Genomic DNA, 12,646 nt, shown 5'->3' with positions numbered 1-12,646 from the left:
TGTCCAACTTTATTACTCAGATCATATGCTTGGGATCAGTTCAGTTCAGTCACTCAGTCATGTCCAACTCTTTGTGACCTCATGGACTGCAGCACACCAGGCTTCCCTGTCCATTACCAACTCTCAGAGCTTACTCAAACTCATATCCATCAAGTCGGTGATGCCATGCAACCTTCTCATCCTCTGTTGTCCCCTCCTCCTCTTGCCTTCAATCTTTCCCAGCATCAGGGTCTTTTCAAATGAGTCAGTTCTTCACATCAGGTGGCCAAAGTATTGGAGTTTCAGCTTCAGCATCAGTGCTTCCAATCAATATTCAGGACTGATTCCTTTAGGATTGATTGGATTGATCTCCTTGCAGTCCAAGGGACTCTCAAGAGTCTTCTCCACCACCACAGTTCAAAAGCGTCAATTCTTCTGCACTCAGCTTTCTTCACAGTCCAACTCTCACATCCATACATAACCACTGGAAAAACCATAGCTTTGACTAGATGGACTTTTGTTGGCAAAGTAATGTCTCTGTTTTTCAATATGCTGTCAAGATTGATCATAGTTTTTCTTCCAGGGAGCAAGCATCTTTTAATTTCATTGCTGCAGTCACCATCTACAGTGATTTTTGAGCCCAAGAAAATGGTCTGTCACTGTCTCCATTATTTCCCCATCTATTTGCCATGAAGTGATGGGACCAGATGCCATGATCTTAGTTTTTTGAATGTTGAGTTTTAAGCCAGAATTTTCACTCCCCTCCTTCACTTTCGTCAAGAGGAAATGGCAAATGGAGAAGGGAATAAAGAAGGAAATGGAGAAGGAAAAATGGAGAACTCCATGAACAATATGCTTGGGATAGTGTCTCTTAATACATACATTTTTTCTGGGAGATTTTTATTGTGATAGAATACACGTAACAGAAAGTTTCACATTTTAACTATTTTTAAGTGTACAGTTCAATGGAGTTAAGTACATTCACAATGTTGTACAACCAGTAATACCATTAATTTCTGGAGATTTTTTATCACCTCAAACAATTAACTCCCCATTATCCTCCAAAGTTCCCAATAACCTCCATTCTACTTTTGTATAGGTACCTTATATGAGCAGAATCACACAATATTTGTCTTTTTCTGTCTGTCTCAGCATAATATTTTCAAGGTTCATCCATTTAGCATCATATATCAGAATTTACTTCCTTTTTAAGGCTTAATAAATAGTATGAATACATCACATATTTTTTATCCATTCATCTTTTGATAGACACTTGAGTCATTTTCATCTTTGGCTGCTGTGAACATTGCTGTACAAGTATCTGTTGTTGGAGCTGCAGTTTTTAGTTCTTTGATCTGTATACCTAGGAATGGAATTATTAGCTTGTATTTTAACTTTTTGAGGAATGGTTAACACAGACAATTTAAACGGAAGTAATGTGCTGTGTTTAGACAATGATTTTGACATTCAAAAAACATTTACTGACTTTATAGGTAAGTTTAAAAATACTCAAGTAGCTTCACAGATGGTAGATAAATAGGAATTATCACAGAGAAGATTTCTTGAAACATGTGCTATTTGAAATAGTTCTTGACAGATGTGGAGTATTGGATATCTGAAAACAGAGCTGAGATTCCAGACAGAAGAATTATCATGCCAATTTACTTCCCCAGCCCATTGTCCTATCATACAAACTAACTTAGAAGATGCCTTGCTCCTTCATGAATTAATGACCCTATGCCAGAAATTTTCTCTGTCTATATGGCTTCCCCTTACCTCTTCTCTGCTTTTGAACTAGTCATCCTTCATGACCCAACTCATACTATGTTTAATCCATCCTTGACAACTGTTCTTCATTTACTCATCCAGTCCCAGGGTCCAACCTCAGGCTTGGTTTATGGTAGGCATACAATAATTATGGTAAGAAATCAAGGAAGAATCAACAAAATTAGAAATGAAAACGGAGAAATCACAACAGACAACACAGAAATACAAAGGATAATAAGAGACTACTATCAGCAACTATATAACAATAAAATGGACAACTTGGAAGAAATGGACGAATTCCTAGAAAAGTATAACCTTCCAAAAGTGAACCAGGAAAAATAGAAAATCTTAACAGACTCATCACAAGCATGGAAATCGAAACTATAATCAAAAATCTTCCAACAAACAAAAGCCCAGGACCAGATGGCTTCACAGCTGAATTCTACCAAAACTTTAGAGAAGAGCTAACACCTATCACTACAGATGGTGACTACAGCCATGAAATTAAAAGACACTTAGTCCTTGGAAGGAAAGTTATGACCAACCTAGATAGCATATTCAAAAGCAGAGACATTACTTTGCCAACAAAGGTCTGTCTGTTCAGGGCTATGGTTTTTCCTGTGGTCATGTATGGATGTGAGAGTTGGACTGTGAAGAAGGCTGAGCGCTGAAGAATTGATGCTTTTGAACTGTGGTGTTGGAGAAAAGTCTTGAGAGTCCCTTGGACTGCAAGGAGATCCAACCAGTCCATTCTGAAGGAGATCAGCCCTGGGATTTCTTTGGAAGGAATGATGCTGAAGCTGAAACTCCAGTACTTTGGCCACCTCATGCGAAGAGTTAACTCATTGGAAAAGACTCTGATGCTGGGAGGGATTGGGGGCAGGAGGAGAAGGGGACGACAGAGGATGAGATGGCTGGATGGTATCACTGACTCGATGGACATGAGTCTCAGTGAACTCTGGGAGTTGGTGATGGACAGGGAGGCCTGGCGTGCTGCGATTCATGGGGTCGCAAATAGTCGGACACGACTGAGCAACTGATCTGATCTGAACACCTATCCTATTCAAACTCTTCTAGAATTGCAGAGGAAGGTAAACTACCAAACTCATTCTATGAGGCCACCATCACCCTAATACCAAAACCAGACAAAGATGCCAAAACAAGAAAACTACAGGCCAATATCACTGAAGAACAGAGATGCAAAAATCCTCAACAAAATTCTAGCAGACAGAATCCAACAACATATTAAAAAAATCATGCATCATGACCAAGTGGGCTTTTATCCCAGGGATGCAAGGATTCTTCAATATTTGCAAATCAATCAATGTGATATACCACATTAACAAACTGAAAGAAAAAAACATATGATGATCTCAATAGATGCAGAGAAAGCCTTTGACAAAATTCAACATCCATTTATGATTAAAAAAAAAAAAAAAACACCCTTCAGAAAGCAGGCACAGAAGGAACATACCTCAACATAATAAAAGCCATATATGATAAACCCGCAGCAAACATTGTCCTCAGCAGTGAAAAATTGAAAGCATTTCCCCTAAAGTCAGGAACAAAACAAGGGTGCCCACTCTTACCACTACTATTGAACGTAGTTTTGGAAGTTTTAGCCACAGCAATCAGAGAAGAAAAAGAAATAAAAGGAGTCCAGATTAGAAAAGAAGAAGTAAAACTCTCACTGTTTGCAGATGACATGATTCTCTGCATAGAAAACCCTAAAGACACCACCAGAAAATTACTAGAGCTAATCAATGAATAGAGTAATGTTGTAGGATATAAAATTAACACACAGAAATCCCTTGCATTCCTATACACCAACAATGAAAAAACAGAAAGAGAAATTAAGGAATCAATTCCATTCACAATCGCAATGAAAAGAATAAAATACTTAGGAATAAATCTACCTAAAGACACAAAAGACCTATATATAGAAAACTATAAAACACTGATGAAAGAAATCAAAGAGGACACAAATAGATGGAGAAATATACCATGTTCATGGATTGGAAGAATTAATATAGTGAAAATGAGTATACTACCTAAAGCAATCTATAGATTCAATGCAATCCCTATCAAGCTACCAATGGTGTTTTTCAGAGAACTAGAAAAAATGATTTCACAATTTGTATGCAAATACAAAAAACCTCAAATAGCCAAAGTGATCTTGAGAAAGAAGAATGGAACTGGAGGACTCAACCTGCCTGACTTCAGACTATGCTACAAAGCTACAGTCATCAAGACAGTATGGTACTGACACAAAGACAGAAACATAGATCAATGGAACAAAATAGAAAGTCCAGAGATAAATCCATGCACCTATGGGCACCTTATCTTTGACAAAGGAGGCAAGAATATACAATGGAGAAAGACAATCTCTTTAACAAGTGGTGCTGGGAAAACTGGTCAACCACCTGTAAAGAAAAAAAGCTAGAACACTTTCTAACACCATATACAAAAATAAACTCAAAATGGATTAATGATCTAAATGTAAGACCGGAAACTATAAAACTCTAGAGGAAAACATAGGCAAAAAACTCTCTGACATAAATCATGGCAGGATCCTCTATGACCCACCTCCCAGAGTAATGGAAATAAAAGAAAAAATAAACAAATGGGACATAATTAAACTTAAAAGCTTTTGCACAACAAAGGAAACTATAAGCAAGATGAAAAGACAGCCTTCAGATTGGGAGAAAATAATAGCAAATGAAGCATCTGACAAAGAATTAATCTCCAAAATATGCAAACAGCTCATGTAGCTCAATAGCAGAAAAACAAACAATCCAATGCAAAAGTGGGCCAAAGAAGTAAACAGACATTTCTCCAAAGAAGACATACAGATGGCTAACAAATGCATAAAAAGATGCTCAGCATCACTCATTATCAGAGAAATGCAAATCAAAACTACAATGAGGTACCTTCTCACACCGGTCAGAATGACTGCTATCCCAAAGTGTACAAACAATAAATGCTGGAGAGGGTGTGGGGAAAAGGGAACCCTCTTACACTGTTGATGGGAATGCAAACTAGTATAGTCACTATGGAGAACAGTGTGGAGATTCCTTAAAGAACTGGAAATAGAACTGCCATACGACTCAGCAATCCCACTGCTGGGCATATGCACCAAGGAAACCAGAATTGAAAGTGACGTGTACCCCAGTGTTCATCACAACACTGTTTACAATAGCCAGGACATGGAAGCAACCTAGATGTCCATCAGCAGATGACTGGATAAGAAAGCTGTGGTATATATACACAATGGAACTTTACTCAGTTATTTAAAAAAATGCATTTGAATCGGTTCTAATGAGGTGAATGAAACCAGAGCCTATTATACAGAATGAAGTAGGTCAGAAAGAAAAACACCAATACAGTATACTAATGCATATATATGGAATTTAGAAAAATGGTAATGATGAGCATAAATGTGAGACAGCAAAAGAGACACAGATAAGAAGAACAGACTTTTGGACTCTGTGGGAGAAGGCAAGGGTGGGATGATTTGAGAGAATAGCATTGAAACATGTATATTACCATATGTAATAGATCACCAGTCCAAGTTTGATGCATGAAACAGGGCACTCAAAGCCAGTGCACTGAGACAACTCTGAAGGATGGGATGGGGAGGGAGATGGGAGGGGTTTCAGCATGGAGGACACATGTACACCCATGGCTGATTCATGTCAATGTATGGCAAAAACCACTGCAATATTGTAAAGTAATTAGCCTCCAATTAAAATAAATTAACTAATTAAAAAAAGAAATCAAGGAAGGAAAGAAAACAAACAAAAAAACTCCCTAGGAAGTTTTTCTTTCCAAGGTAGGAAGAAATTCCCTAGATGATTTCCAATGGGAAAGCAATATCAGTAAAAAGGAATCTATGTCTGCCTGAATGTCTGTCAGTCTATCTACTTGTCTTTCTATCCACCCATCTGCTCATCTATCCTAGTAGGTAGCTCTTACCTACCTACCTACCTATCTTAATTAAAGACATTAAAACTAGATGTCCCAGCATGGTTTTCATAGCACCCCTGGGTATCTCCAGTTATCTTAAGAAATGTTTTAAACATTTGCGGAGAGAATAGATCTTCCTTTCATTTTCATTTTAAAAGGACATGTTGCCATATAATACTTTTATGGTAGGAAAGGTCATAAAAACAAGTTTTTGGTAGGACAGGATAACTGTATCAATGCCAAGAATCACTGTTTATACATAAAAGAAATGCTTATTGGCAAACAGGCTTACCAAAAAGAATTGGTATGTTTTTCCATTGGATATGGCATCCCACATAAATTCTGTCACATTTTGTGACTTTATCCTTGAATTTCTTGTCTGTAAGTCAATAGAATCTAGCTAGACCTTCACTGAAGCATTTTTGCACTCTTGAAATTGTGTTGGTTGATTTTCTATCATTAGCTTTGTCCTTTGACAAAATGAAATTGAATCCAGCACAATAGTACTTTTTTATTTTTGCATGCAGCTATTTGAAATAATGTAACTGAAAGCATAAGCTTTGGAATCAGACAGACTTTGGCTTCAAACTTTAATCCCCCTGATTATTTATGTTACCTTGAATAGATTGTTTAACTTCAATAAGCTTTAGTTTCCTTATAAGTAAAAGGGAGATAATCAAATTTACTTTTGGTGTTGTTGCAAGGATTCACAACAATCTGTAAATAAGATGCCTAACAGGATATCTGATGCATAGTAAAATTTCCACAAATTTTAAGTCCCCAAATTATATAGCTGAGGATTTCATGCTCCATTAATTTCTGTTCTGACATCAGTTGTCTCACTATAAGTTAGTTCTTTCTTTTCTGCTAACATTATTGAGTTCTACTGGTAAATGTGGGTTTTATAAGGATCAAGAATTACAGATGTTACAAAATTTGCATTCCCTCTTTCAAGTAACCCCTAGGCATCTTACATTTCTCTCCTTGTTAATTTCCTAATAAAGTCAAAATCAATTGTTGATCATCTTTTAGGAGTCAGGCGGTAGAAGTGAGGCCTCAAATGCCATTGCCCCGGGTGCTGCACCCGCAGTACCTGATGCTGAGAATGACACTGTGGACATATCAGAAGTATCAACAGAATCAGGTTTCTCTGCCAACCACTCTTCTCCCTCCAATGATTCTGAAAGGACTGCAAATGCTGACTTTGCCAGTGCCATCTGTAAGTGTATTTAATATAATCTTCAAATGCTGCAGTCTGTTCCATATTAAATACAGGTTTTGACCACTGGTTCATTATCAGAAAAGAAGTCATTCTGATACTCAGATGACATAAATTCAGATGGATTTTTAAAAAATCTACTCTTCACTAAATCTTTATAGCACCTAAATTCGAACTATAATTGAGAAATTGGCTCCCTCATCTGGATTTCATTTGATATATAATCACAGTAACTTGAAATGCATTCATATACAGAAATATATTCTGTCTTGATTTGTGTCATCTGATGATTTATGAATTATAGAAATTATAGCTCCATAAAAAATAAAATACAATAAAGGAAAAGGAATTTTTCTAAGCTGTGTCTCATTTGTAAAAACACTCAAGTGCATATGGTGTACACACTAGTAAGTTCTCTCAATATCTTCTCTTCACAGTATATGCTGGATTAGTGGAAGTACCTGAGAAATCATCTAAGCGACCCTCTGACGTTAATGTTAACCCATTATATGTCTCTTATGAATGTAAAAAACCACTAATCCACATGTATGAAAAGGAATTCACTTCTGAGATCTGCTGTGGTTCTTTGTGGGGTAAGTTTGATTTCTTAAAACTGAGTTGTGTTTTAAAGAGTACATTTTTATCTATATAAAAACTAGTATAAAAGCACAGATATAAAATATGTATTTGCTATTGACAAAATGTTTTCAGGGCTTCCCTGGTGACTCAGATGGTAAAGAATCTGCCTGCCATGCGGGAGACCTGGGTTTGATCCCTGGGTTAGAAAGATCCCCTGAAGAAGGGAATGCCAACCCGCTACAGTATTCTTGCTTGGATAATCCCCATGGACAGAGGAGCCTAGTGGGCTACAGTTCATGGGGTTGCAAAGAGTCGGACACAACTGAGCGACTAAGCACAACTGTTTTCAATTATGCATACATGCTAAGTCACTTCAATCCTATCTGACTCTGCGACCCTATGGACCATAACCCATCAGGCTTCTCTGTCCAAGTGATTATCCTGGCAAGAATACTAGAGTGGGTTGCCATGTCCTCCTGATTTCCATGTATGTGTGTGTGTGTGTGTGTGTGTGTTTGTATATGTTATTAAACATGTATATACACATGTATCTACACACAGAGAGAGTAGTTAACTTGCTTATTTATTTTCACTCAGTGCAGTTTGATGTTTGAATTACTCCCTCTCCTGCTCATTCTGTTTTTCTTTATAACCTGAATTAACTTTGCTAAAATATAAAATTGGACTAGGTTATAATTATTTGAAAATTCAAGCTTAGTATTTTTAATTTGTGATAGAATGCAATGTATAATACCTAATGAGATTATTGCAAGAAATTTCTTCAAAAGTTCTTGTTTTTAAAATATCTTGAGGATTTGTAGACAAAATTCCTTGTATAATATCTTAACTTTAATAGACTTCTTCAATCCTTTATTCCAGGAGAATTTTAACCACTTGGTAATTCTGAGACAGTTTTTTACCTCAAGCCAGTCTGAACCATAAATGAAATAGAATAAATTAATGCAAGGAAGTGAAAAATCCAAAATAAATGCCAACCTCCAACCTGCAGTTTCATAGATTTTGCTTAATGTATGATTGAACAGGGGACAGAATTTTAAATTAAAAATAGAACAGTGTAGCAAATATTATAGTTTTGCAGAAAAAAAAAGCCATCCTCAAAGTTCTACTAATGTAATGTGTCAGATAACAAGAAAGCAAAGTTTACTTCATTATCATTTCAGTCAGGCAACTACCCAGAGATGAGCTTAATGTCTAGTAACCCATTTTTATAACTTGTGGTTTTATATTTTAAAATATAAAAGATTTTAGTATGTGTCATCATGGTAGAACAAGATGCCCCAAATGGCCACTGCCAGTATCTCAGTCCCCAGGGGTGTCCCAATGGCTTCTGCCTCTCCAAGGGGATTCTCCAAGATCAACAAGTGGGTCTGACCCAGGCACCTTTCAAACCACCGTGTCTGCCTTGAAACTTGAAGCATATGAGATTTTGTGCATGCCCTGTAAGAATGGAATTTCTTTTACTTATGGCCCTTCAACTCTCCTGAAAATAAGCCCCACTTGATTTTCAAAACCAATTGTTCTAGGAGCTCATCTTCCCAGTGCCAGACCCCCGGGCTGGGGAACCCAATGTGCATCTTGGATGCCAAACTCCTTGGGAAGAACCTCTTGTTTATGAGTCATCAGCTCTTGAATATGGGTCTTTACTAAACTGCATCTCTGTCATTCCTTCCCATCTTGTTGTGGCTCCTTCTTTATGTCTTTAGTTGCAGAAAATCTTCCTGCTAGCCTTTAGGTCATTCTCATAGACAGTTGCTCTGTAAATAGTTGTAATTTTTGTGTGCCCATGGAAAGAGGTGTGTTCAGAGTCTTTCTACTCCACTGTCTTGATCCTGACCCCCATTTGAAGTGCATTCTAAATTTAGTTGAATCTTCTATTTTAGTCTTCTCATTCAGTCTTTAAACAGTGCTTATATTTTAATGAATAGAGCCAGCACACAAATAACAGAGTATAGGAATGTAAATACATGAAATAGGAACTAATTTTATAGACATTCAGCAATATAAGTTTTTTAATATATGCATGAACACAGAATCACCCAATATTAAAATAATTTGCATATAATTATTTAAAAGTATTAAATTGCTGTTATAGTTATGAATGAGAAACCAACAAGAGGGAAGGGATATACATATACGTATGGCTGATTCATGTTGAGGTTTGACAGAAAACAACAAAATTCTGTAAAGCAATTATCCTTCAATTAAAAAATAATTAATTTTTTTAAAAAAGACTATATATACTAGGCCTCATGAATATTTAATAGTAACTTTCAAAAGAGTTGACTGATTTTTGTAAAGTTTGGGACATTACTAAAAGGTACTAAGATATACACAAAGTTCTATCTGTGTGATGGCATACCAGACACCAGCCAGCAGAATATTACCAGAAGGTGTTATTTTCTATATTTTAATGAAAATAAATTTGTTCTGTTAGTAGAGAGTTCCCTGTTACACAGAATGAAGTCAACAGTAGCTTAAAATGACAAACATCACCTTTACATAGATCAGCACACTGGAGGAGCAAGAATAGTAATATAAATGCAATTATAAAAATGTAATCTGAGCTAATATAGCACTTTTCTTTTTGTATATGAACAGGAGTGAATTTGCTGTTGGGAACTCGATCGAATCTGTATCTGATGGACAGAAGTGGAAAGGCAGACATTACTAAACTTATAAAGAGAAGACCATTCCGTCAGATTCAAGTTGTAGAGCCACTCAATTTGCTGATTACCATCTCCGGTTTGTTTTAAGAACTAAAATTAGCTAAGTTATTATGCAGATTAATTAGGTTGTAAACTGGGCTAAAGACTTTCTCAAGTGAAAGTGTTCCTAGGAAAGCACTGTAAATATAATTTTTAATTGGGACACCAGGCTTTCCTACTTGCATTTTCTTAACTATTTACAATGTAAACTTCTGACTCTCCTTTGATGTCTGGATATTTGATTGCAATGTACCTCTACTAGGTCAGGGAAAGGAAAAACCATGCCATTTGCATCCTATCAGGTCTTCTCTCAGTAACCATGCACAACTTTGGAAGTCACAGCCTCAGCCACCCATGCACTCACCACCACAGTAACCTCCAATATATACCTTTCCTGTGATGTGTTAGAAGCAACAAGGAACAAAGAGGCCAATAACTGGATAAAAATGAGAGTCTGTTGTACCTACCACAGCCCTATAATAAGGGTCTACAGATAGGGCTAGTAACAAGAATGGATCCTCTATTCTTCCCACATAGTAGTTGAACTTTTTAGTTTGGGTCAGTCAGAGCCTGAACCTTGGAATATGAGAGATCAAGTATATGGATGTTAATAATTATTGTGATTACTAAACAGTACTTGGTATCAGAAAAGCACTAACATTAATGCTTACTTTAGGCAAAAAATTACTCTTGAAAGATTGGGAAAAAATGTTAAATGTTTTAACTGTAGAATAAAATGATGCTAATCACAGTAATTTTTATGTGCTTATATACTTCCTGTCTATACCTAATAATGATATTTCACATTAATTAATGATTATGTATAGTCCTAAATATGATTAATGTTGCTTTAAGTTTTGGTTAGAGAAAATCCCCTAGAAATATATACCGAAGTATCATGATTTTTTAAATCATTTTTCATGGCCATTCATTTATAATTGTTTGAGGCACATGGAAGCAACATTTAGTTTTTGAATACATCTGGATGGCTTACAGGCTGCACATCTGGATAACAGATTTCTTTTTATCCAGCTTTATCTAACCCAAATATTCTCTTTTTATTGCTGAAGCTTCTCTTAAATGTGGATTATTTTTGCATAAGATAGTACAGAGAATGTTAGTATAGAAAGATACCTGATAGTTTGGAGCTCAACTTTGTTATTTGAGAACAGAATGACAATAGATATAGATACTTGAATTCTAACACTGCTGAAAAATGATTAAAAATATGTTTAAGATTACATGAATAAGAATCTTAATGTTGGGCCTAGAAATCTTATAGTCTAAAAATGACTATAACGTCACTATATATGAAAATAAATGTGTGATTTTAATGGCTTGTTTTTCTGAAAGAACTGTAAGAATTTGATGGGATTTACAATTAGAAAAATAACATTAAAGATAGATTGGGCTGAGAAAAAATAATAAACCATTGGATTTCTTTGTAAGTTTACTGGAATGAAAGAATACAGAGAGAGAGACCCATCTCACTGGCTGAGGATGCCTAACAGTCAATACACCAGACATATCTTCTCATATATGCACACTACCAGAGACAGCTTCTAGGTCTCTGAGTCCCAAAAAAGTCATGGCTTAGATTAAAAGCTAAGAAACAAATGAATGGATGGTAATTCTGTTGCCCACATAGTAGTAGTCTTAACCTGTTCCAAAGAAGTATTGTACATTCACTTCTACATTGATAGCTGGTAGACACTTCAGCTATTTCTTGGAAGTGAGAGACTAAAAGAAACTTTGCTATCATATTTCCAAACTCTAAAGGGGAGACTCAATGCAGTATAGTTTTTTAAGTGCTTTTTACTTTAATTAAAAGATTTGATTAAAAAGACAAAATACCTTTACCTTTTTTGTTCTTCTAATATGTAAAAAAAAAAAAAAAAAGACTGAATTAAAACACTGTGTCTTTTCTTATCTATCAGGCCGTAAGAATAGACTTCGAGTGTATCATTTGACATGGCTGAGAAATAAGATTTTGAATGATGATCCAGAAAGTAAAAGAAGACAAGAGGAAATGCTCAAAACAGAAGAAGCCTGCAAAGCAATTGATAAGTTGACAGGCTGTGAACACTTCAGTGTCCGTAAGTCTCATTTCACATTTGTTTTTGTTGTTATTGTTTAGTCATTGCCATGTCCAACTCTTTTGTGACCTCTTGGACTGTAGCCTGCCAGGCTCCCTAGTCCTTTGAATTTCCCAGGCAAGAATACTGGAATATGTTGCCATTTACCTCAGCTATATAAATTTTGCCTCCCTTCATTTGGTGAAGTACATTCTTGTGAAAGGTAAAGTAGAGAAAGGAAAACATTTGCAACTTCGAATACAAAAATGAGTAAATTTCTCTGAGACATCTTTCAAGTCTTTTATGTCACAATAATGGCTGTTATTGAAAAAATA

General features: G+C 36.0%; 1 protein-coding gene across 5 annotated transcripts in view; it reads left to right on the top strand.

Annotated features, from left to right (window-relative positions):
- NRK (Nik related kinase) overlaps positions 1-12,646 on the top strand; it is a 128,506-nt gene that overhangs the window by 98,752 nt on the left and 17,108 nt on the right. For all 5 annotated transcript variants that reach the window (XM_055562909.1, XM_055562908.1, XM_055562912.1 and 2 more), the window contains 4 exons: positions 6,745-6,931; positions 7,369-7,524; positions 10,130-10,273; positions 12,174-12,332. In XM_055562909.1, coding sequence (XP_055418884.1) covers positions 6,745-6,931; positions 7,369-7,524; positions 10,130-10,273; positions 12,174-12,332 — 646 coding nt within the window. The remainder of the gene's footprint in view (positions 1-6,744; positions 6,932-7,368; positions 7,525-10,129; positions 10,274-12,173; positions 12,333-12,646) is intronic.

This window comes from Bubalus kerabau, chromosome X (assembly GCF_029407905.1).
Source record: "Bubalus kerabau isolate K-KA32 ecotype Philippines breed swamp buffalo chromosome X, PCC_UOA_SB_1v2, whole genome shotgun sequence".
Lineage (NCBI taxonomy): Eukaryota > Metazoa > Chordata > Mammalia > Artiodactyla > Bovidae > Bubalus > Bubalus kerabau.
This window is presented reverse-complemented; position numbering and strand designations above follow the sequence as displayed.